The 26,660-nt window shown below is 43.3% G+C and overlaps 1 protein-coding gene across 1 annotated transcript in view; it reads right to left on the bottom strand.

Annotated features, from left to right (window-relative positions):
• Window positions 1-24,039, bottom strand: part of LOC145389928 (4-trimethylaminobutyraldehyde dehydrogenase-like) — a 37,518-nt gene extending 13,479 nt beyond the window's left edge. The window contains exons 1-4 of the mRNA XM_080265040.1: window positions 23,875-24,039; window positions 21,319-21,459; window positions 12,183-12,371; window positions 1,049-1,156 (exon numbers count right to left, since the gene is read on the bottom strand). Of these exons, the coding sequence (XP_080121166.1) occupies window positions 1,049-1,156; window positions 12,183-12,371; window positions 21,319-21,459; window positions 23,875-24,039 (603 nt within the window). The remainder of the gene's footprint in view (window positions 1-1,048; window positions 1,157-12,182; window positions 12,372-21,318; window positions 21,460-23,874) is intronic.
• Between the last annotated feature and the right edge of the window lie 2,621 nt (window positions 24,040-26,660).

Below are 26,660 nucleotides of genomic sequence, written 5' to 3'. Positions count from 1 at the left end.
CTAAATTAATACTAGCACCATCCTCTGAACTACTGTATTTACAATCAATGTGAGACAAAAAAAGTAAAACTATTAACAGTGACCAATGAAACCGACCATACATCCATTCACTCATCATTCTCATCTTCAACTCACAGGCAATCTCCATTCACACACTGTGCTTCATTTATTTAAGCTGCTTTTGCAGCATATAAGGTCATTCCATACCAAATGCTTGGTAGCACAGGCAGTTGTGTCCAAGGGTTTTGCATCACTGTAACCAATACAGTTGGCCTAACTGCAGTCAGCGCCAAGTCAACAGCATACAACATCTCCCATGGAAGTCCACTTCTGAAGTCACATGCAAAAGCTAGCACCATGACAAACAATACACGGCTCTACACTGACCCCATGATAATGCCAACATGCTCGGAAAACTCATCACTCAAACCTCCATTTACTCTCACCTGGGTGTGAGCACCCAGAAACATAGCCACAACCATTCTAACCAGGCACTCTTCAATCCCATGCTTTCTCATGGCCCACTTCACCACCTCCCTGCAGGACTTTATCAAAGTCCTCCAAATCAACAAAAATGAGGTACAGCTCCCTTTTCTTTCCTCCATATTTTTCCTGATGCTGGCAGAGATTGCATATGGTATCAGTGGCCCCTTTGCCTGGCATAAACCCAAACTGCATCTCAACAATATTCACCTTTTCCCTTATCATACCTCCTAGGACTCTCCATTACCTTCATTATCTGGTCAAAAAGTTTCTGCCTCTACAATGTCCTGTTCTCAGGGCATTACCCCCTTAAACACACTTGCAATCACACTCTTCAACCAGTCATTTAGGACAACTCATTCACATATACTCAAATTTATGAAATCAGTAGGTAAACCCACTCTTATATTTCCAGAGACCTTCAACATTTCAGCAGTCAACCCAGACACATCTGTCACCTTCCCACACTGCATCCTGCTTATTGTCCTGCTCACAATAGCAGCATCGAAGGTGAAGGGCCAAACACTAGATCCAAAACAAATGAACTAAGTAAAATGTCCATTACCTTCATATTATCCATACAGTTGACCACAACAGCTGGGGACAAGTACCATCCACCTGCTAGCTTGCCAGGCATCAGCACCCGCTCTCCTCCACACAGTATGGTAGTTCCCTACAAACAATACGTCGATTAAGGAATATTGTAGTAGGACAGCTCTGAAAATCATACATATATGACAATGAACAACTTTTTAATTATGATACATTACAGAGCAGCACAAGTGAATGAAGGTCACAGGTAGAGGGAAGGTCAGTATATTCTGGTAATGAATCACTTAAGTCCCTGTCAGCCTGCACTCTTGTACTGATTGAAAAATGACATTTTCTACTACATATACATGTTGTTGTTGTTGCAACTTTTGCAACCCCAGACTCATCTGGTTGTGAACCCAGTGGACTGAGGAAGGTCATGTGTGTGTAAAAGTTAGTCCTAGAATCTGGGGGTACTTTTCCAATGAAAGTTGGTTAAAAAGGAAAACTGAAGGGTGTGTTTGAGATTCATGTCTGTCAAAAGTGAAAAAGGTAATGGCTGATTTGGGTGGTGAGGCAGCCATTCTATTCTGTCAGTCAAGATTCATGTGAGTATAGGTATAGTTGGAACTAGGCTGCTGCCTGCTGAGTTTTGGAGAGTGTGTGAAGCTACCGTCAAATAGTCACCTTAGGACTGAAGGGGGATTGGCTGGCAGGTCATGGAGTAAAAATGTAAAAAGTGGGGGTGAATGGATTGACCCCAGTGGAACTTCAATGGGTATTATGTTAAATTTAGAACTTTGATTTTTGTAGCACACCTGGGCATGTCTAGCTGAAAGTTGGCCTGCCATTTTTTATCATTTTCTTCCCTGTCTGTGTCCAAGACTTTATTATAAGGATGAGTTTTGGCACTGTAGATAGGAATGGGTGGGTACTGTGTTAAAAGCTTTGTTTATGTCTACAGCTGTTAGGGTGGTTCTTGATGGTGGTTGTTTCTTGTTGATGTCATCAAAGATGAGTTAACTTGGAGAGGTGGGTGGTGGTTAAGTGTTTAAGTCAGAATCCTTGTTGGGAGTCAGACAAGGGGATGCTAGGGGTGATGTTCTTTAAGATAAACCTTTCAATGACTCTGGGTGGTTTGCAAAGTAGGGATATTGGTCCACATGATGCTGTATTATTGGGATGTTTTCCTGAATTCAGTATGGGAATAATGGCTGCTTTCTGTCAGATATCGGAGATTTGGTTGCACATCCATTAGTTGAAAATTTCAGTTTGTTTTGGCTCCAACATACTTGCATGTGTCAGCCTTAGTCACCTAATGGTGGCTCTCCATGCTGCTCAATTTCTGGCAGCTTTCCTAATCAGTCCCTTATTGCTGAGGTCACACTCAATGACCTCATCCCAGGTCTTTTTCAGTCTACTTCTCACAACCCTACCCCTAATGTTGACACTTCTCACATTCTGCATCCAATTATCATTCCTCATTATCTAAACATGCTCAAACAATCTCAATCTCCCTCTCCTCATCACAACACCAATACACTCCAGGCCCATCCTACCTCTCAACTCTTCCATCATAAACCTAGTCCTCCAAGGCCTCGCACTCAAGGACGCACTGCACATCCACCTAATCACTGTCATTTCTGTACATGTGAGCCTGCGAGTATCCTATTCCTTTACTGCCCTGGTCTCATTACCATACAGCATTACACTCCTAACACATGCTGCATATAAAGATCCTTTAGCATGGAGGGAGAGCCCTCTCAATGTCAGGAGAGACAACAGCTCCCTGAACTTCTTCCAACCACTCTTCACTCTAGCCACAGAGCTAGCTCCAGCCCCACTTCCAGCACATAACATGTCTCCCAAATAACAAAACTCTTCTACACACTCAAGAGACTCGCCAGCAAGATCGATCCTTTCACGCCTGACAATCAACACGTGCCCTTGCTCTCCCCAAGACTCCGCACACATGAAATCAGCATTATTTCGCAGTCCACCTCTAACACCACTACATCTCTCATGCACCCACTCATCACAATCACTGCACAAGATGGAATTACTTCCCATGCCCTTGTGGCAAACCTCACATGGCCATTCTCCCTCTCCTTTGATAGTACCACCCCCAACCCCAGATACCATCTCTTTTGTTTTACCTGCATTTACTCTGAAGCTCTTGTGCTCCATACCATCTCTCCACTTCCTGATCTTTCCTCCGCCTCCCTTTCATTCTCTACAATCAAACATCAAATCATCAGCATACATCTCCCACAGGAGTCCATTTCTGGTCAAGTGAGAGGGCTTTGAGTAACATGATAAAAACAAGGGGCTCAAGACTGATCCCTGATGCACACCAACATTCATGGAAAACTCATCACTCAAATCTCCCTTCACCCTTACCTGGGAGCGAACACCAACATACATGGCCATAACCACCCTAACCAGCCACTCCTCTATCCCAAGTTTTCTCATTGCCAACATCACCACCTCCCTAGGGATTCTGTCAAAGGCCTTCTCCAAATCAACAAATACAAAGTACAGATCTCCTTTCTTTCCTATCGGTATATATTTTTCCTGAAGCTGTCGAACAACGAATACGGTATCAATGGTTCCTTTGCCTGGCATAAGCCCAAACTGCATCTCATCAATATTCACTCCTTCTCTGATCATACCTTCTAGAACTCTCTCCATTACCTTCATTATCTGGCCCAAAAGCTTCATGTCTCTATAATTTCCTCTTCCAGGGCATCACCCTTCCCCTTGTACACCTATACAATTACACTCTTCAGCCAATTATCTGGGACAATACCCTCATATATAATCGTATTTATCGTCAGTACCTAATCCCACTCCTACATCTCCTGAGGCTTTCAGCATTTTGGCAGTCAACCCAGACACACCTGCTTCCTTCCCCACCTGCATCCTGATAACTGCCCTCCTCACAATAACAGCATAAATCAAAGGCCAAGGGCCAAACACTGGATCTGCTGGCTCCAAACCTTCCCCGTTCCAGTGGAATTCCTCACTTAACAACCAGTTGTCATGCACTCTCCAGGCATCTTTAATATCCCCACTTTCATCCCTACCTTTCCTTCATCATTTTTCACACACTGCTTACCTTCCCTCTTCATTTGATTTATCACCTTAAATATCATATTCTTCCTTTCTACACCATTTAGGTTATCCAGTAAAAATCTCCAAGACAGACCAACCTCATTCCTAGCCCTATGCTTGGCAGCCAAGTATTCCTCTTTGTTACCACCTTTTTTCCATTCCTGGATAAGCCTTCTTTTCTCCTTAATTGCAGCTTCCACACCTTCATCCCACCATCAAGTTATAAAGCACCTAGTCCATCCACACATTGAACCAGTAACTCACAGGAGACTGTAGTAGTTGTTCCCTAGGCAGTCTGGCCGAACAGTCCCGGGACTGTTCTTGAGAGCTCTATACTGTTCATTAACACTTCCGTCAACTGCTCCCTGTTCAACCCCCACTCTACTCATCTCACTATAAAAGGTATCCCTTACTGCTTCATTTTTCAACTTCCATATTTTCCTCCTAGGTGCATAGGTCCTCTATTTCATCACTTGCTTCTTAAGCACCGTGTCACATATCAATAACTTGTGTTGCGGCACACACTCCCCACTCCCTATAGCTTTAACATCCCTCACCAACCTTCCATCAGCCCTCCTGACCAGGGAATAGTCTATCTGGCTAAAGTTTCCCCCAGACTCATATGTAATCAACCTACTATCTCTTTTCCTAAAATGTGTGTTGCACAAAATCATGTTCATTGCCTCCCCAGACTTGAGTATCCTTTCCCCTTCCTCCTTCCTTGTACCACATACACATCCTTTATGTATCCCTACATATCATGGAGCTGCTTCACCTACACGACTATTTAAGTCCTCTCCCAAAACTACAATAACTTCATCCTCCATACCACTTACCACACATTTTAAGTCATCCAGAATCTATCTTTTTCTAAATCATCCAAATAAGTCTGTGGAGAACACGTTGATATAACGTAAATGAAAATGTGACCCCACCGAACAAAATTTTCACTACTATTATCCTTTCACTCACTCTCAATACATTCACGTCAAACATATTCCACCCATTTCTCCTTAACCAACACACCCACACCACCATATCCATCTGCCCTACCCTGTCAAAATATCTTGTAACAATTATACCTCCCAGTAATCATTCTGGTTGACCCACCCCTGTATCTAGCCTCCTGCATACATCCAATATCCACCCACCTCAGCGCCTCAACCACTTCCACCGCTCTACCCCTAGAACTACCCACATTCCATGATGCCATTCTGATCCCCTTGGGTGATTTAGTTTCCTCAGGCCTGCTTTGATTTTTACCCATTAAATTCACAATCTGTAAAAATAACGAAGAAAGACAGACCAAAGACCCTACCTACCCGCACAGTCCCAAGTCCAGCATGGGACCTGGGATCCATAGCCCACCAGCCGTGACCAGAGGCTGTGGCAGTGGCCTCAGAGCACCCTGCCAGGAGAACTACAGGGACGCCCTCCAAACACGACCTAGCACTTTAACTGCACCGCAATTATATACCCACTGACGAGGCGGCCTCCTGGGGTGCTACTCCCTAGTTTGGACCCCTCCCTATTGGGCAAAAGAGGCAGCCTGGTTACCACAATGCCTTGTACCCTCTAGCACAGGTCTCAGCCCCATCCCATCCTGGCCCCAAGATATATGTTGGCGGAGCTCTCATCACGCCTCCCCTCAATAGGTCCACCACCAGGTAGCGGGGACAAAGTTTTCTGGCCACATGCCCTTGGCGTCAACCCCTGTCACATACTGTGGTACATTGCGTGATATGTATAGCATATGTAGGGTACTGCATGAGATACAGAGAAGTGCCTGGAAGAGAATGCTGGTCTACTCTCCATGACAGTGTCACACTGAAAGGTCTCAGCAAAGGTGGATGGTCAGATATTCTGATAGCTAGTGAACCTGGAGCTCCTGCTCTCCCTATCACCAGCATTCCCATTCCCCTTGGGAGTACCACCTTGATCAGCTGGTGGTGCAGCCTACTCCCTGGTTGAAAATTTGAGACTGTTTTTTGTTAATGGGTCAAGATGCTTTAGGTGACTGTTTGAAATCTGATGAGAACCAAGTGTGTTAGTGTTTTATTTGTGTTTCTGATGATTTGCTGTACTTGCTGTGAGGTGAATGAAGGTGAATATGTAGTTTTTTTTTTTTTATGCATAATTTCTTATTTTGTTCCTCCCTGCTGTGGATGGTTCCATCACCACTTGGGTCTTTGTGAGTTGAGAATGAAGTTTTGAATGTGTGCATATTTCTTATCATTTTCCAAAATTTGCTGCTGTTTATACTTTGACATGGGTGTTGACAGTTTTCCCAACTTTCCTAATGTTGAGTTCTGATATGAACATTATGATGTTGTTTAGGTTCTGCAAGATTCCAAATTCAGCTGGGATGAGTCTTACTCTTTACTTAGTTTCTGTCTTTGATAAGCCATTTTATGTATGAGGGATAAGCATGAGCTAAAGCTTTTGGTGCTGGCACATGCCATACAATATTTGCTGGCTGTTGTAATGACTTTATTAAAGGAGGTGGCTGCTCTGTTCATGCTTAAAAAAGAATCTATGGTAAAGCTTCCTAATGTTTGCTCTGTCTTGAATGAACTGGGCCAATTTGTCTTCTTGTAGGTGGCAGAGGTTTTTCTTCCTTCATCTGGTTTTGCTCTTATTGTGTGTGACATAATCTGGAATTTGCTGCAACACAGCATTGTGACTCCCACTCTAACATAAGGAAGTGAAGTTTGAACCCTGTTGGAAGGACAAATCAAAGAGTGAGTGCAGTTTAAATGAATGATTTATCCCATGGACTACAACAGAGGAGTTGCTAAACAGGCTCTGTGATGTGGCAGTATGAACAATTTAGTGATCATTGCACATTAAGTCCAAATGAACATCATCATCATGGAAATGGGTTTATACATCTACCCACGAAAATTTTTTGCTCAACTCAGCATAACTATGAGTTATGGCTGACAGAAATTTCCCAGTTGGCAGGGAACCAGCAACTGTAGAAGCAGGACTCACTCCTGCCAAAGCCTCAGTGAGCTGCCACTTAGTCTAATAAGCCATAACCTGAGCAAGATGTGCTACTTTTGATAATTTATTTCATCTTTCCCTCTCTTCCTTTAGAGGCTGTCAGTCTTGCATTCAATTTTATCATCAAAAGCCTGTTTTTGAGACAGGTTTGAGCCTTCCTTGGGTGCCAACACAATGGTAATGGATCAACAGCACATCAATTTCGTTCACGGTAGCTATTGCTCCTTTGTTTCTTGGCTCAACCTAGGGGGTGGGGATAAGAGAAGACAGCAAGCCTAATACCCCACAAGTTCAACAACTATGTGATGCTGCTCCTATGAGAAACTTTGTGGTGCATAATTAAAAATCCTGCTCATATGAGGTAGGCTGCATGCTCTCTGAGTTAAACTCATGAAGGGGAAATCACACATCATGAGTTCAGACTACCATGTAAAGTTACATGGAGAGACTGACAAGCAAATGAGATGGTGGGGGCACACTGTGGCACTGATATGAATATGACTGAAAGTACTGACTCTTTCATGCACAGCACTGAGTTTCTGGCTAGGGGAGTCTGAACACAGAGCTCACTAGGCTAGAGGTGATCTGAGAGGCAGCTGAGTGGTATTTTTTCATTCCAGATCATTTATTCAAGGTTCTATGATGCAATTCAAGCCAAAATGCAATTTAAGGAGGTAATTTGGGGGGTTCAGTGCAGGTCATTATGTCAATTTAAAATGTACTCGTATTTCTTGTGAACAGAACCGTGATACTATGCATCTTTGGGAAGTACATTTCAGGACTTTAATCACATCATGATATGCAAAAGGGTTGAGAGAAATACTCTGAGATGGTCTGGCCATATGGAGAGGATGGAGAAGAGACACTAGCTAGAAAAGTGTACGTGAGTAAGGTGGCGGGGGAGACCGACGATGAGATGGTGAGATGGAGAGGCAGATTGGAGTTGGAGGGAGGGGAGTCAAACAGCAAGATATGGGGTGACGTAATGGGCCAGAGAAGAGACACGGTTTCGAGGTGAGGACACACCAGCAAGGTTAGATTTACTGTTTACCAAAGAACCCGATGTAATAGAATTATTGAAATATCTCTGTCCTTTAGGAAAAAGTGATCATGTGGTCACTGAGTTCCAGATGTTAATAGGGAACGTCGAGCCAAGAGACGAACTTCATAGACAGGGAAGATACAACTTTGGGAAAGCAAATTTTACAGGATTGAGAAACTTTTTTGAAAATGCGGATTGGAGAAAATTCAGAGAAACAAGAGAGATACAGAGGAAGTGGGATATCTTTCTAGACCTCTATAATTTGGGAGTGGAAAAATTTGTACCAAGAGTAAGAGGGAAAGAAAACAGGAAAAAGGAGTGGTTTAATAGAAGGTGTATGATAGCAAAAAAAAAGAGAGAGATAAGGCGTGGAACAATTGGAGAAAGAGAGGTAACGACAGAACAAAGGAAGAATATAAAAGAAAAAGAAATGAATACACAAGAATACGTAGAGAAGAAGAAAGGAATTTTGAAAAAGGTATAATAGACAAATGCAAGGATGAACCCAAACTGTTTTACAGATTTGTTAATGGCAAACTGAAACAAAAGGAAGGAATCACCAAGCTGAAAGTAGAAGGAGAGGTCTTTAAGGATGCGGCAATGCAAGCAGAAATAATGAACAAACGTTTCCAGTCAGTTTTCACTAAAGAAAAGGAGCTTGTGGAAGGGGAGGGAGTGATTAGAAATGTACCAGGGATAAAAGATATAAAAGTGGAGGTACAGGAAGTGTATAAATTACTGGAAACTCAAGATGTAAGGAAAGCCCCAGGACCTGATGGAATTTCTAATTGGGTACTGAAGGAATGCAGAGAACAACTGGCGGATAAAATTCACAGCTTAATTGTATGCTCACTGGAAGAGGGGAAAGTGCCAAAAGAATGGAAGAGGGCAAATGTGGTACCAATTTATAAGGGAGGAAACAGGGAAGAACCCCTGAATTATAGACCAGTGTCTCTAACCAGCATGGTCGCAAAATTGTGTGAGAGAATCCTGAAAGACAGATGGATAAAATATCTGGAAGAGATGAATATTTTGGCTGAATGTCATTTTGGATTCAGAAGTGGAAGGTCATGTGTTTCTAACTTGTTGAGCTTTTACTCAAGAGTGATTGACATGCTACAGGAGAGAGATGGTTGGGTGGATTGTGTGTACTTACTTAGAGAAGGCCTTTGATAAGGTACCTCATAAGAGACTAATGTGGAAACTAGAATATATAGGAGGACTGAAGGGGAAACTTCTGGAATGGATGAAAGACTTTTTGAGAGACAGACAAATGAGGACAGTAATAAAGGATAGGATGTCTGGATGGAGGGAAGTAAAAAGTTCAGTCCCTCAAGGCTCGGTGTTGGCGCCAGTAATGTTCCTAATTTACGTAAATGATATGGTAGATGGAGTGAACAGTTATGCAAGTCTGTTTGCTGATGATGTAAAGATCTTGAGGAAGATAGAGGTTGAGGAGGATTGTAACATGCTGCAGGAGGATTTGGATAGGATACACAATTGGAGCCGGACGTGGGAAATGAAATTTAATGTAAAGAAATGTAAAATATTGGAAATGGGTAAAAGTACCAGGAGGCCGTCACTGAATTATTTGTTGGGTAATGAATTAATCACAAAAATGAGAGAAGAGAAAGATTTGGGAGTGCTGTTCCAAGATAGTTTGTCACCAGAAAAGCACATTAACAAGATAGTTGGAGAGACTTATAAACTCTTGACTAACATGTGAGTAGCATTTCATTATATGGATGAGGAGATGATGAAAAAATTGATAGTGGCCATGATCCGCCCCAGGTTAGAATATGCAGCGGTAGTGTGGTCCCCACACAAAAAGAAAGATATAAACAAGATTGAGAGAATACAAAGAACAGCAACCAAGATGGTCCCCAGTCTGGCAGACCTGTCATACAGAGAGAGGCTGGAAAAGCTGGATTTGCCTTCCTTAGATGAAAGGAGAAAAAAGGGAGACATGATTGCAGTGTTCAGGACCATGGTGGGAGTAGATAAAATTGACAAAGAAGATCTGTTTTTATGGGATAAGAGAGCAACAAGAGGACACGGAATGAAATTGAAAAAGTCAAGCTGCTTGAAGGATATCAAGAAATATAGCTTTCCTTAAAGAAGTATAGACTTATGGAATAGCCTGGACAAAGGGATCGTCCAGTCTAAAAACTTAAACGAGTTTAAAGCTAAATTTGACTTGTTGAGAAACAGCGACGGAAACCCACGAGCATAGCACATTCCGTGTATATCACAATTAGGTATATTAGGTAAATACATAAATATTTGGAACGACTTAGACAAAGAGATGGTGCATGAGAAAAACATTCATGTGTGTAAAGGTTGACTTGATAAATGTGGATATGGAGACAGGACAACACGAGCATTGCTCAATTCCTGTATACTACAAATAGGTAAATACAAATAGGTAACTACACACACACACACACACACACACACACACAAATTCTGACTTCAAAACAGTTTTATAACAAATCACGAGAAACTTCCTCCTCAAGTATAATTATTCCCCTGTACAATGGAAAAGGGGAAAAAGAAGTGTGTGGTAATCACAGGGGCATTTGTCTTCATAGTGTAATAGGAAAAGTATATGGCAGGATATTTAATGACAAAGTTAGGGAATAACAGAGGAATTAGTTGGAGAAGAACAGGGAGGTTTTTGGAAGGGAAGAGGTTATGTATATAAGATATTCATTCTTAGATCTTTAGTGGAAAAGTTTCTAGAGAAGGGAAAGATGCGGCCTTCATGGATTTGGAGGGCGCATATGACAGGGTGGATAGACAAGGATTGTGGAAAGTATTAATAATATATGGAGTATACGGGACGTTGTTGAAGGCCGTGAAGAGTATGTATGAGGGTGTTAAGGTTGCAGCACATGAGGATAGTGAACGAAGTGAATTTTTCTATATGATGGTTGGATTGAAACAAGAAGGTGTCACGTCTCCATGGTTGTTCAATCTGTATATGGATGGGGTAATTAAAGAGTTACAAGGTAGGGCAGTGGATATTGGAGCAGCCCTAGTGAGAAAGGGCAGTGTTTGGGAACTCCCTGTACTGTTGTTTGCAGATGATACTCTGTTGTTAAGCGAAGATGAAGGGGAGCTGCAAGGCTTGGTGGATGAGTTTGGGAGAATGTAAGAAACGGAATCTAAAGGTGAATGTCGGGAAGAGTAAAGTTATGGTCTTCGAGAGAAGTGAAGTCAGTGAATGTACAGTGACACTGGAAATGGAAAATGTGAGTGCATTGATGTACTTGGGTAGTCTGATGAGTAAGGATGCACATTTAGAGGGTGAAGTGCTTGAAAGGGTACAACAAGGAAAAAGTTGCTGGTTCCTTGAAAGCAGTGATAAGAAACGGAAGCGAGCATGGATGTGAAAAAGCTACTACATGACAGTACTGTGATACCAACTGCAATGTATGGAAGTGAAGCTTGGACCTTGTTGGAGGGACAGAAGTCAAGAGTGAGAGCAGTGGAAATGAGCTATTTGAGGGGAGCATGTGGAGTCACACGGAGAGACAGACTGACAAATGAGGAAGTGAAGGAGCGTTGTAGTGTGGATATGGATGTGGATGTGATAGGATGCATTAGGAGAAACATACTGAGGTGGTTTGGCCACATGGAGAGGATGGAGAGTGACAGATTGATGAGGAGAGTGTACGTGAGTAGATGGAGGGGGAGAGAGGGAGGGGGAGGCCAAGGATGAGATGGAGGGATGGAATGGAGAGGTATATGAGAGAGGGGGGGGGGGTGAGCTGGTATCAAAGCAATGAAATAGCAGGGGACAGGGTAACATGAAAGCAATTTGTTTGTGGCCACCCCTTACGGGATTAAGGCGTCTGGCACTAGATGGACAGATAGATAGATGAGAAACTTTATGGAAAGAATAGGCTTGAAATCTAAACATGAAAAAGCTATTAAAAAACAACTTTATCATATACCAACTATACAAGTTAATTACATTACTTTCTTCCAGTTCACACTATACCTCATCCTTGGCAGCAGTAATGTAGCTGAGAACCTTTTCAGCATGGGCTTCATGTATGGTTGCTCCAACTGTTGTATCCTCAGCAAAGGGGTCTCCAATCTTCAATTTTTTTGTTGCATCTACCAACAGCTCAAGAAATTTCTTAGCAATACTGTGCTGTACAAAGACTCTGGTTCCACTGGAACAAACCTGAAAAAAAATTAATTTGATTTTTAAAAGAAATTATGGGAATATACTGGTACTTTCCACATTCTATGGGTAAATAACTAGAGTAACATGGGGTGTAAATTTTTGTGGTAAATAATGAAGTCTGTCCTTCAGAATACAGTTTAGCCAATACAGTACACCCTCCTTTTACGATGAGGATGTTTGAAAAAATCCATCAAATAATGGTTTATTGAATACTGACTTAGTTATAACGTGGGTTCAATAGGGATATGCTTTTGGTCAAGGGTCACCACTCAACAGTCTAAATACTTATTTCCAACTCACCTATAATGGTTGTTATTTCTCTTTACTGCACTTAATTTGCTGCATACCATGAAAACTAAGTATAAAAACCAAATTTCCAACTCAAAAACAGGTAGTCATTTCACTTCATTGCATTTCAAGTGTAGCCTGAACTCCAACACTACACCACTGTCCCATCACTAACATACTTGGCAGTGACTGAGTTCAAAGATCATTTTGTAAATACAAGTGACTCTAAGCTTGCATGTGGGTGATCGCTGAAGCAAAATCTGCAATCATATATCAATCAGTGAGGCCTTGTGTGGGATCATAATGACCATAAAGGTGAAAAGGCTACCACACACTGAAAAATGGTCCTAACTTTATCATCATCGGACAAGTGAATCATTGCATACTGGTTCATCATATAACAGGGGTCTATCTACTACTATCTATCACCAGACGCCCCAATCCCGTAAGGGATGGCTACAAACAGATCACCTCCATGTCACCCCGTCCCATGCCATTTCGCTGCCCTCCTCCCAGCTCACAGCCTTCTCTCATATACCTCTACACTCCACTCCTCCATCTTATCCTCAGCCTCCCCCTCCCTCTCCCCTCCTCCACCTCACTCACACACACTCTCCTTGTCAGTCTCCCACTCTCCATCCTCTCCACATGGCCAAACCACATCAATGTATTTCTCCTAACACTTTCTATCACATCCACATCCACACCATAATGCTCCTTCACATCCTCATTTGTCAGCGTGTCTCTCCATGTAACTCCACATGCTCCTCTCAAATAACTCATTTCCACTGCTCTCACTCTTGATCTGCGTTCTTTCCAACAAGGTCCAAGCTTCACTTCCATACGTTAGAGTTGGTGTCACAGTACTATCATGCAGCAACTTTTTCACTTCCAGTCACTTCCCTATTTCTTATCACTGCTTTCAAAGAACCAGCAACCTTCCTTCCCTGTTGTATCCTTTTGAGCACTTCATCCTCCAAACTTCCATCCTTACTCATTACACTACCCAAATTCTTACATGCACTCACATTTCTCCATTTCCTAATCATCAAACCTCACTATGCATTTAGTGACTTCACTTCTCTCAAAGAGCATAACTTTAAGCTACATTCACCTATAGATTCCATTGCTTACACTCTCTCTCAAGCTCATTCACCATACCTTGTAGTTCCCATTCATCTTCACTTAACATCTACAGCCAGCAGAACTGGAAGTTTCGAAAAGCTGCCCTCTCTCATTAGGGCCACTCCAACATCCACTGCCCTACTTTGTACTGTACCTCTTTTTTAACCCCATCCATATACTGACTGAACAACCATGGAGACATGACACATCCCTGTTTCAATCCAACATTCAGACAGACAAATTCACTGTGTTCACCATCCACATGCACTGCAGCCTTAGCACCCTCATGCATACTCTTCATGGCATTCAATAGCTTCCCATTTACTCCACACAGAGTAATCCTTCAATTATCTAGATGCCCATTAACCGAACCATCCATTATCAGGATGCTGTGATCTGGTTGTTCAAAACCATTATTTGTACATTTTTCCATTTTCTCTGGACAAAATGCCTGCATCCAGATGGAAATTAAGGTCATGCGAATATTTTTGCCCAGCTGGGCCATTTCTTTTCATGTTTTTTAAGGCTGTGGTGATTGCCTGCCTATGGCTGATAGGTCTGCTTGACCATAATTATGGCTATAAAATCTGAAAATCATCAAAAATAAATCTGGAAAAAATCAAACTTAGTTAACTGTACGCCAAAATGACAGTGTTCACTCACCTATGACTAAAACATATTAATCTAAGTCTGAAAACAGTTTATAAATCAACCTAAACACAAAATCTAAGTCTAAAAAATCATCAAAATCAGTTTAGAAAAAAACAAATCCAATCGTTATACCAGGGTCTGGCCATCGTTCGGTGGGGTAGGGTGGTATTTCTACCCCCATCGCTATGCCGGGGTATCACACCTAGGGGTATCGTATCTCGGGGTCTGGCTGTATATGTACATTGTTCCATTTTATCCTGACAAAATGCTTGTATCCGGGTGGAAATAATGGCTGCGTGAACATTTTTGCCCGCTCAGACGGGAATAGCCCGGTGGCACCGCACTTTCTGACTCGACAGTTCACCCAGCGTCCACTAAAGACCCCCTCGGTCATTCCCAAATTCCTGCCTGGCGACTGTTTAGTGAACAGTCCCTCTAGGACAGCTGTTGTGGCGGCTCATGTGATGACTTTTGTGGTTGTTCCAAATCTGCTTCAGGCTCATCAGAGTATGCTACTAGACCACACGGCATGTACTGTGCAGAGCAACAGCTTCGCCAGCCGCAGTGCAACAGTCAGAGTCAAGGAGCTAGTGGGTAGTACTTGTAGTAGCTGTTCCTTAGGCACTCTGGCCAAACAGCCTCAAGTCCCTAGGGAAGGCCACGACTGAGCCTGGGCTTTCCCACAGAGCTCTCAAGGTGTGTATGTTGAGTTAATGGTGCAGTCGATTGTGTGCATTGCAGTCTTCCATAATGTGCTTAATAGTATGGGATGCTATGCTGCATCCTGGACAGGTATCAGCAACGGAGTCATCCAGCCTCTTCTGATAACTCAAGAGGGCTGGATGTTGCCCACATCTCCGCCTGGCCAGGTGGACCCTATCGTCACGAGGGAGGTAGGATTCAGAAGGGTGGATATCAGGAGGCGGTGCATGCAGCTGTGTGTTGTCTTTGATGGGTTATTCAGCACGATATCCTGTGACGAATCATGAGTGTTGACATTGATTTTGTTCTAGCATTTTATTATAGCCTACTGTAAAATACTTTGATTTTACTCCATTTTACCTCATTTTTTTTTTCTTCACTGCAGGGTATGATCCTCCAATGGTGACTGCATCTCTGTGGTTGGTGGGTCTGCTTGACCATGGTAACTGCTTGGTTGTGGTTTATAGGTCTGCTTGACCAGACACAGTAGTATTAAACAACAGGAACAAGTGTTGTATAATGTACAGTAGTGGCCTTTTACGATTAGGTTATGTACGAATGGGGGCCAGGGGAGATGTCTATTATCCGGACAGATACACTTTCTGGACATGCCTTTGGCTCTATTACGTTGGATAAGCAAGGGATTTCTGTATGGTAATATATCAACCCTTTAACTGATAAATGTCTATATGTATCTCATCTTTCTTTCCTTCATTCTTTCCTCGTCCTTCTGCCTACAAGTGACTTTACACTCCCTCTTCTGTCTTAGTTTCCTTCATTCTTTCCTCTTCCTTCTGCCTGTGGGTGACTCTACACTGAGTGACAAGCCAAATGGTTTCCTGTACACCAGGAAACCATTTACTATTCTGGGTGGTAACCACATAACCAAATTTTGGCACCTGGTGATTTAGTGGGTAATTAAGGTGCTCCAATTGGACTGAGCCAGTGAAGGTTTATATCTAAGGGGTGGTTGGTGTTTATTGCTCATTTCATGCCACTCAGGGATGAATGAGGCTGGTCACTCTCATCTTAAATGTCAGGACCCACTTGCCTAGCCCCGGGCTCCTACGCTCCTAATCGGGCAACGTAGGATTGGATCATGGGTGGATGGATGGATGGATCTATAACCAACCACTGAAAAAAATTACTTCCATCAGCTACACATAAATAATGTGTAATCACAGCAATGAAACTATTCTGAGAATAATTTGTAAACATCTGAGTGTAAAGGAGTCCCCATATCTGAATATAAGAAAACGCAATTAGATACACTATGAAACAGTCATTCCAACTGTCCCTTATCCTATTTCATTTGTTAGCATTATTTAAGAGGAGCCTGTGGAGTGACGTGGAGAGACAGGCTGACGAATGAGGATATAAAGGAGCGTTGTGGTGTTGATGTGGATGTGATAGGAAGCGTTGTGAGGAACACACTGAGGTGGTTTGGCCATGTGGAGAGGATGGAGGGTGAAAGACTGACGAAGAGAGTGTATGTGAGTGAGGTGGAGGGTGGAAGAGGGAGGGGGAGACCGAGGATGAGATGGAGGGATGGGGTGGAGAGGTATATGAGAGAGGGGGGTGTGAGTTGGGAGCAGGGTAGGGAAATGGCGGGGGACAGGGCGACTTGGAGGCGATTTGTTTGTGGCCACCCCAAACGGGATTGAGGCGTCTGGCAATAGATAGATAGAATAGATAGAATATACATCTTTTTTCAACAGTTTCTATATCTACTGCAATTTCCATTCATGTTTCTTTCACTACATTATTCATGTGCTATTTCCTTCTTTTTCTGATGGTCCTTCTGCACACCTCTTATTCCCTCTTTATACTGTCCAATGGTCTCCTACCACTTGGATCTGCAGTGAGTCAATTGGATGTGTACTTGTCCCACAATGGGTATGTGCCCAAGTTTCTGCTTTGAACCCAGGAGGGTACAGATACCTCTATCGCTTACTGGTAACTGTGTGGACAATGAAGGCTAGGCTCTTTAATACTTGTGTCCACGAGAGCCCAAAAGGGGTAATACATGATTGCCTTATTCTTTTTTTTTTTTCCTTTTTAACATGAACTTGTAGCCTGGATCCACCTTATCCACTTCTTTTCCTTACCACTTCTCTATATTTATCCATACAGTAATTTCTCAAGGATCCGTCGTAATTCAGCCCATCTCCATGCCAAATAACGCAAAACACCGGATATTGCGCTGGTACCCCCAATCAGATGTCCATTAGGTGTTGAGCCAGATAATGTGTCACTACCCTAAGCTATCCATCTCAACCCTCTATCTTAAAATCTTTCCAACAAAATTACCCATGAGTAAAAGATTAAAATGATGCATACAATACAATACAGTACTGATCCAGTACATATAGTAGAGTAACAGAATATATATCATAATCATACTGTATTCTCATAGTGATGGCATCGATGGATGATAGATACACACATATACTCCTCACTATACAGTTGTCAGAGAATTAGGGAACGGAGCACTGAGGTTCGCAAGGGAAGTCACACCACTACGGTAACTAGCAAGGCACAAGGGACCACAGGCTAAGTCACAACACTAGGGGGGTAAGCCATCACATGGGTCACAAATGCACAAAGCAAAGATATGTCCTCGCCATATGGCATCCATGGAAGAGGACGAGAGAGCGACAGTGGGCTTGGTGCACTGGGTGGGCTGCTCCTGCAACGCATTGTGATTGGCTGGTGAGCTGCAGGGTTTGCCTGCGTGCCAACTGGGTCCCGAGTCTAAAGGATGATACAAATCACTGTTGAAAAATGGACAGTATCACCAATTGCTTCCTGTTTCTGAGTCAGATAATACGAAACTTCACCAGATAGTATTTTAACAGAGCCGAGCAAAATGCATCGAACATTGCACTGGGCTAGACACTGTGACAAAGGATAACTGTGACATTACTTGTACATTGTACCACCACGGTTCCATTCTTATCAGCATCACTATATATGAGGTCTGTCCAAAAAGAAATCGAACATTTCAAATAGCGCACCCCCTAACTAGTGTAGTGTGATCTCGATGGGAGCGCTGTATACCGACTACTGTACACTGGGGTTTAGTCAAACACTAGCCACGTCATGCTACATCACTTAGTCACTGAGGTACACACACTTGAGTGAACATGTGTTTAGTCTATCTATCTATCTATCTATAGCCTGACGCCCTAATCCCGCAAAGGGTGGCCGCAGACAAAACGCCTCCAAGTCACTCTGTCACCCACCATTTGACTACCTTCCCCCCAACTCACCCCCTCCCTCCCTCATATACCTCTCAACTCCATCCCTCCACCTCATCCTCGGTCTACCCCTCCCTCTCCCTCCCTCCACCTCACCTACATACACCCTCTTAGTCAGTCTTTCATTCTCCATTCTCTCCACATGTCCAAACCACCTCAATGTATTTCTCCTAATCTTCTCAACCACATCCACATCTACCCCATTATGTTCCTTCACTTCTTCATTTGTCAACCTGTCCCTCCACTAGACAAATTTTCTTCAACCTCTTTGGTGAATTTTCATGGTGGATTTCAACTTTGGAAACAAATAAACATCAGCGGGGACCAAATCCAGAGAGTTGGGCAGCTGGGGGTACGACAGTCTTGTGTATCACCGAAAGTCATGGATATGGAGCAATGCACGAACAGATGCACTGTCATGGTGAGCATCCAGGTTTTGTTTGTCCAAACCCCAGGTCTCTTCCTTTGCATTGCCTCCCTTAAACACTTCAGGATGTCCAAGTAAAAGTTTTTATTGACCATCTAACTGCATGGAAAACTCATGATGAGCAATGTTCTTCCAATAAAAATGCACTATAAACATAACCTTCACACTGGAGTCACTGACTTTGGGGAGGGGGTCACAGTGACGATGTTCCAACCCACTGCAACGATATGCCCTTTTGTTTCAGCATCATAGCTGTACACCCATGTTTCATCACCTATCATCCATCCAATCAGTGTAGCACTACTCTACTCTAGACTGACTTCACACTGAGTGACAAGCCAAATATCCTGTAAGACAGAAAATCATTTAACATGTTGGGTGGTAACTTTATAACCAACCAATACATGTACCCTACATGTAAACAAGTGGGTTGGCGGGACGGTCAGTGCCCCTTCCCGGAAAGCAACTACAGTAACTAAAATGACAAAAAAGTGCCTCTGACCTGGACTGACCAACAGGTAATGACCAAGGACTGTATAGTGGACATGGTGCTGATTTCAACGTGGAATCTGATGGGTGAGAATGATCAGGTGAAAGAGAGAGAGACTGTCCAGGTGTTTGAGGATGCAAAAGTAGACATATGTGGAATGACTGAGACCAAATGGCGAGATGTGAGTGTGAGAGGAGGGAATATGGATTGGGCATATGTAAGAGAGAAGGTGAAAATAAAAGGGCACAGGAGGATATATGTATTGCTGTGTGCATGAGATGGACGGAAAGTGTAGGAGAGTATGGATCAGTTGGATCGAGGATTGTGTGGGTAAGATTGAAAGAAGGAATACAAGCGTGGACGATTGTATGTGTATGAAAGAAGGAATACAAGCGTGGACGATTGTATGTGTATATGTGCCAACGGAAGACCATGCGAACTGTGAAACAAGAGTTCTGGGCAAATGTGGAAACAGGCATGGAAAAGTCTGAGAGGAATGAGAGAGAGTTTTTTATAGGAGATATGAAAGGAAAAGTAAGGACTGTGAAGATCGATGGAGTAGTTGGTGAGTGGGGTATACCTGGATGAGAATGGTAGTGCTCTTGTGGACATTTGTGTGGGGATGGGGTTCGTGACAGCCAATACCCTTTTTAGGCACAAACTGATCCACTGGTATACATGGTGAGTGATGAGAAGGATGGGTGGTAAAGTAAATGAACAGATGGCAATGACTAATTATGTGTGCGTGGATGAGAGAATGAAATTATGCACTGGATGCGAGAGTATACAGAGGTTGTTGGAATGGACTTTCTGAATACCACTTGGTCATGGTGAATGTAAAGGTATAAATGCGATGAATAAACAGAAACAGAGAAAGGAAGGAGGAAGTAGTCTGTACAAAGTGGGTAGAAACGTTGCAAGAGGATGGAAAAGAAGGCACAATACAAAAGAGAAGTGGAGGAGCGATTGGGTAAATATGATCTGGACCAGATGGCAGGGGTGGAAGGTGTGTTCAAGATATTCACAGAAAAAATCTGTGCAGCACTTAAGGTGGTGTGTGAGATGGAGAAAAGATGAAAAAGGGTGCATGGAACACCATGGTGGAATGAAGAAGTGAGACAAGCTGTGGTGCAAAAGAAGAAGGCATAGAGTGAGTGGATGGGAGGCAGAGGCATGGAGGAAGTTGAGAGACGGAGTTGAGAGTTATATGCAGAGAAGAAGAGAGAGTAACAGGAGAATGGGTGAGGAATTTGGAAGAATTTGAGTGTAAAGTGGAGGAAATGTATGAAAATGTTCTGGAAGGAGGTAAAGAGAGTTTGACAGGGTGATAGACAAGGTGGTATAGGAGTAAAAGATGAAAATGGTAGACTGCTAGTGGAGAAGGGAGAAAACGTGAGCAGATGGAGAGAATACTTTAAGGAATTATTAAACGTAGAGCATGAAAGTAGTGTGAGTATAAGTGGCTAGGAAACTGCTGGGAGGAAGCGGGAGTGAGAAAGAAGGTAGAGATCAGTATGATGGAAGTAGCAGAAGCAATGGCGAAAGTCAAAATGGGCAATGACCCAAGAACTGATGGAGTGTGTGGTGCAATGCTGAAGCACAAGGTATAGATAATGGTGGATTGGATATGCAAGATGTGCAAATTGACCTGGGAGGAAGGCAGAGTCCCAGAGGATTGGAACGCTATAATGAACTCTTTTTTACACCCACTGATGTTCCCTGAGGTTGTGTGTATCCTACAGTCAATGACAGGTATGACCTGAATGGGGCAAAAAAAAAAAAAAAAGAGGCAAAAGGGGAACTTTGGGATAATTTTGCAATTTAACCATACCATTACCAATACCAATCAGCCATATAACATGGGTTTCAATGGCAAAATTTGCAAGTTTTTATTTGCACGGTAAAATTCCTGGAAACATTAGCTGTGCAAATTGAAGGTCTACAGTATAGCACCAAGTCTACCTGGTATCTACAATTTTTTTTACTGAAATAAAGATATACCTGGCCTTGTGATAAAAAATTAGCCATCAGTGTGGCTTTGATGGCATTTTTCATGTTGGAATCTTCGAAGATAATAATGGGTGACTTTCCTCCCAGCTCAAGCGTTACAGACTTGACACCTTTTGCTCCAGCTGACATTACCTGTAGGAAAATAGAATCAAAATATAATCACTGAAGAGACAATAGAGTTAACACTATAGGTATTAATATTCATCAGTTTAACACAACTTCCAAGGACCAATATAGTACAGGAAAATGAAGCTGATGCAAAGATATGCACTATTTTGAAAAGCCAAGTCAGAACATCCCTTCATATACTGCCTAGTTTTAGCAAATGATTTTGTTGCACATATGGCAGAACTGTATGAAAATCGCGATTCTTAGGTAGCACTGCCAACTCAGCCACAATTTGCCTGGAGCTATCCTACGAGGTGGTGCTGTATATGCTAGGAGTCATGGTCATTAACCGCCGTTTTCTCAGTCGCCTCGGACTGCACACACGAGGTCGTCTGCTAGCTCCCGAGAACGATTTGGTTTTCACAGTGGCGTTTCCGAGGCCTGTGACACGGCCATTATTGGAACAATCGGGTGGAAGCACCCGACTGTTAATCGGGCAGGGTACACCGTCCGAGCTGGGCAGGCTACTGTAAAATTTATGTTTATTTTTAAAAATAATATATGAAAATACGTGTGGTATGTACTGGGTAACGTCAGTACATATTATTTCGATGTTTTGGTGCAGAGTTGTTAAAAATTTGTACTCTCTCAAATGTTTTACAAAAGTATGGTGCAGATACAATAATACTAGCTATCGTCAACAAACCAGCACCATCATCTGCCTTGGCTGCAAGTCACCACTGCAGGTGGTTGGAAAAAGTAATATGTAACTATTGTACATTCAGATATACGCTTAAAACAATACCAAATCATGTTTCCTGCCTTAATTAAGATACCTTAAACCATTGGTAATGTGGGTAAATGTTCCGTAAGTAAATGACCTTGGCTCCTCTTGCTGACCAATCATTCAAAGCACACTTTTAAAATGATGTTGGCCATGCAAAAAACTACCCAAAATATAATATACCTATATTTATGCAAAATTAAATGTGATTGGCCACTATTTGGTAGTAAAGTACTGCTAACTACCACAGGGGGGCCTGGTCAGTATTGCCAACTCAGTGCTGGTCACTCAGGCGCTAGGTTCCGAGGCTCAGGCGCTCGCACCCGAGAAATTCATTGACTGAGAAAACCAATCTCAGTTATCGGGTGCTGGCGTTCGAGGCTCGGGAGCGGATGCCCGATTCGGGTGCTTAGGCGATTGAGAAAACGGCTGTAAGGCATCATACATTTGGTAACCCGCAGTTGTGTCACTATGACCGGGAATGATAACTTTACCTGTGACCAGGCTGCATTTACTATATCTGTGGTTTGTCTTAGGACAGTGCATATACAGTGGAATCTCCTAACTCGTGCAATCCTAAACAGTGGGTTCATAATACACGGCAACATCTTGCAACAGTTTGCAATATCAGGAACTTGGGGAAATTACATGATACTGTATTACAAATGCTGCCTCATGAGTGAAGCTTTTCCAATGCCTTGTGTACACTACTATGCTCCACCATTACCTCAAGCCCACACATCTAGTTGGGCATTAATCAAGCATGGCAATTAATAAACCAATCATATTCAAGCACAGCACTTACTCTAAGCCAGTCACAGCACCTGCCTCCTGCATCAAACATGAAGTGTGTGACCTCTAGCACACACCCAACTTAGTGCATTGCCTCCCCTCTGTTGACAGTGTGTGGTTCTGGTGTGGTTTATTATAGGATTCTTTTTTTTTCCCACCTAAGCTTCCTTCTGCCTGCCCAGTGTTACCATAGCCAAACATAACCCTCATAAGCCTAAAACTTCTTCAAGGACTGGGAAAAAGAAGAGGCCAATGTTACTTTACACCCAGAAGTTAGATGTAATGAGGAGGACTGACGGCGGAGAGATGAAAGCCAAAGTTGCCCACCATTACAGACTCAACGGACGACAATACGCACTGTCTATGGCAACAAAGAAAAAATTTTGAAGTGTGTTTGTGCCTGTGGATCAGAACCTAATGATGGCATGTAAGATGCTGTAACGAGGCTCTTATCTGGACAGGACGGTGTTTGTAGATGTTCATAAAATGGTACGCAAGATACATCACAAATGATGGAACAACACTGCTTGCAATGGTCAGAATATTTCAGAGTTGCTTGTAGACAACTTGGTACCACCTCTGAGGAGCCCTTCTCTGCCAGTTATGGGTGGTTTGCAAGTTTTCTTCAAAGGAAAGGGATCAGAAATGTGCATCTGACTGGCAAGAGGGCGTTGGCTGATACAGCAGCAGCCTAAGATTTCCCTGAGTTTCTGTAGGCTGTTGTGAATGAGGGTAGTTACAACAGCTTGATGATATTCAACATGGAGGAGACAGCCCTGCAATGGAAAATGCTCCCCAAGCTGACGTACATCTCCCGTCAGCAAAAGCAGACTAAGGGACGTGAGCCTAGCCAGTCATGGTACACAGTCGTTTTGTGCACAAATGCCACAGGGACTCTTTAAAAAGAGGCCCATTGTCATCCACAAGGCCAGGAAACTGCACGCCTTCAGGAACTTACGGAATATGAGCCAGTCAGGGGTGTACTGGCGGCAGCAAGTCAGAGCTTGGGCTACAACCTCCCTCGTCATTGAGTACCATCTGATTTATTGTCTATGAGGCTAAAGAGCATCGTTGGAAGGAGGGCGTCCCCTTCAAGGTGCTCCCATTGATGGATAATGCTCCATGTCACCCACGACACTTTATGTCTCGTCACCCTGGAATCAAGGTGTTGTTTTTGCCACCAAACACCACCTCCCTTCTCCAGCCCCTTGACTAAGAGGTAATAGCAAACACCAAACTCATCTACCAGCAGCTAATGTATCAACGGTTCATCATGGCTGTGACAGATGATGCTCCTGAGATGGCTGTGCTTCAGGACACAATGGTAGTGGTGGAGAGGCCTGCGTGTGGTAAGGAGTAGCAACAGGGGGCTGTTGGTGGCAACACCAATGATGATGACGACGATGAAGGCCAGGAAGAGAATGAAAATTTGCAGCACAACCCCACAGTCCCTCAGTCTATCTTCACAGTGGTATTGTTTTGGCATTGGTACAATGTTAAGGACTTGATTAATGGGCTGCTTAAGGCATGGCATCAGGTGGCTCATCATACATGCTTGGTGGCTCATCCTCCCTCGCCTTTATCTGCCGCCACCAGGTTCTGTACAGCCAGTTGACGAGGGAGCAGTCCAGGTGGTGGAACTTGCCCACTGCTTGCCAGGGATTAACCCCTAAAGACGGTTCATCATCGACTGACGTGTTTTAGACAAGGTACGTTCACTCTGATCCACATCAATTTGGTACAAGCACAAAAACCTTGGGAGAGGTAGCCATGCCTTTCTGAGGACGTAAATGGAAGCTACCAAATGGGAACAACAATATCTGGCGGTGTCTGGCATGACTGGTCCCCCTAGATGTGGTGGGAGGGTCCCCTCCCCCCTTGGCCATCTCTCCATCTCCCTCTGTCCTATTGGATCCCCAAATCTCCCCCATACCTTCTCTATACCATTGTGGGGATGTGCAGCAGGCATATTCCCTCCCTATTTAGGTCCCCCACTCCCCTCCACCTCCCAGGGCCCCCTCACTACCACTCCATCTCCCTCTGCCCCATTGGTTCCTCGTCTGACTGTCACCTCCCACCCAAATGACCCCCAAACCATCCCTACTCCATGGTTGGTGTGTGTAGGCAGGCTTTGTTTCCTTACTGATGTCCCCACACACCCCCTCCTCCTCCTTACCCACCCTCTCTTCATAATGACACACTGCGGCACCAGGCTACCAAGCAAGCCAAACACCACGCCATTGCAACAGTGACTTACGAGCTATTACTCATGACATGTTTTATGCAACAGAATGTGTATTATATCTGTAATTAGTTATTTATGTAAGGATATTAGCCAAAGAATAATAGTTTCTTTGTATAATCTACCCATTTTCCATCATTTTCGACAGAAAACTTTTGATATTGTATGGTACCTGGAACTTACAATTTTTTTTATTATTCCAGCAAATCGACCATTTACACATATCAGGAAAGGTTTTTCAGCGTTTTATATAAAACATAAAGTATTTTATTGTACTACTTACATCTATCTATCTATTGCCAGATGCTCTAATCCCGTAAGGGGTGGCCACAAACAAATCGCCTCCATGTCGCCCTGTCCTCCGCCATTCCGCTGCCCTGCCCCCAGCTCACACCCCCCTCTCTCACATACATCTCCACTCCATCCCTCCATCTCTTCCTTGGCCTCCCCCTCCCTCTTCCCCCCTCCACCTCATTCACATACACTCTCCTTGTCAGTCTCTCACTCTCCATCCTCTCCACATGGCCAAACCACCTCAACGTGTTTCTCTTAAAGCTTCCTCTCACATCCACACCAAAACGCTCCTTCACTTCCTCATTTGTCATTCTGTCTCTCCTTGTGACTCCACATGCTCCTCTCAAATAACTAATTTCCATTGCTCTCACTTTTGACATCTGTCCCTCTAACAAGGTCCAAGCTTCACTTTCATACATTAGAGTTGGTATCACAATAACGTCATGTAGTAGCTTTTTCACTTCCAACCTCACTTCCCTGTTTCTTATCATTGCTTTCAAGGAACAAACAACCTTTCTTCCTTGTTGTACCCTTTCAAGCACTTCACCATCTAAACTTCCATCCTTACTTATCACACTACCCAAGTACTTAAATGCACTCACATTTTCCATTTCCTCCTCATCCAACCTCACTGAGCATCCACTGACTTCACTTCTCTCGAAGGCCATAACTTTACTCTTCCCTACATTCACCTTCAGATTCCAATTCCTACACACTCTCCCAAACTTATCCACCAAGCCTTGCAGCTCCCCTTCATCTTCACTTAACAACACAGTATCATCTGCAAACAACAGTATAGGGAGTTACCAAACACTGCCCTCTTTCATTAGGGATGCTCCAATATCCACTGCCCTACCTTGTATCTCTTTTATAACCCCATCCATATACAATTTGAACAACCATGGAGACATGACACATCCCTGTTTCAATCCATCATTCAAATAGAAGAATTAACTCAGTTCACTATCCACATGCACTGCAGCCTTACACCCTTGTACATACTCGTCACAGCATTCAACAACTTCCCATCTACTCCATATACTCTTAAACTTTCCAAAATCCTTGTCTATCCACCCTGTCATATGCTTTCTCCAAATCCATGAAGGCTGCATA

This window comes from Coenobita brevimanus, unplaced genomic scaffold (assembly GCF_032717465.1).
Source record: "Coenobita brevimanus isolate Jiangsu-jjx unplaced genomic scaffold, ASM3271746v2 jjx.HiC_scaffold_2619, whole genome shotgun sequence".
NCBI lineage: Eukaryota > Metazoa > Arthropoda > Malacostraca > Decapoda > Coenobitidae > Coenobita > Coenobita brevimanus.
The sequence above is the reverse complement of the archived record's forward strand: the minus strand, read 5'-3'. Positions and strand labels throughout refer to the sequence as shown.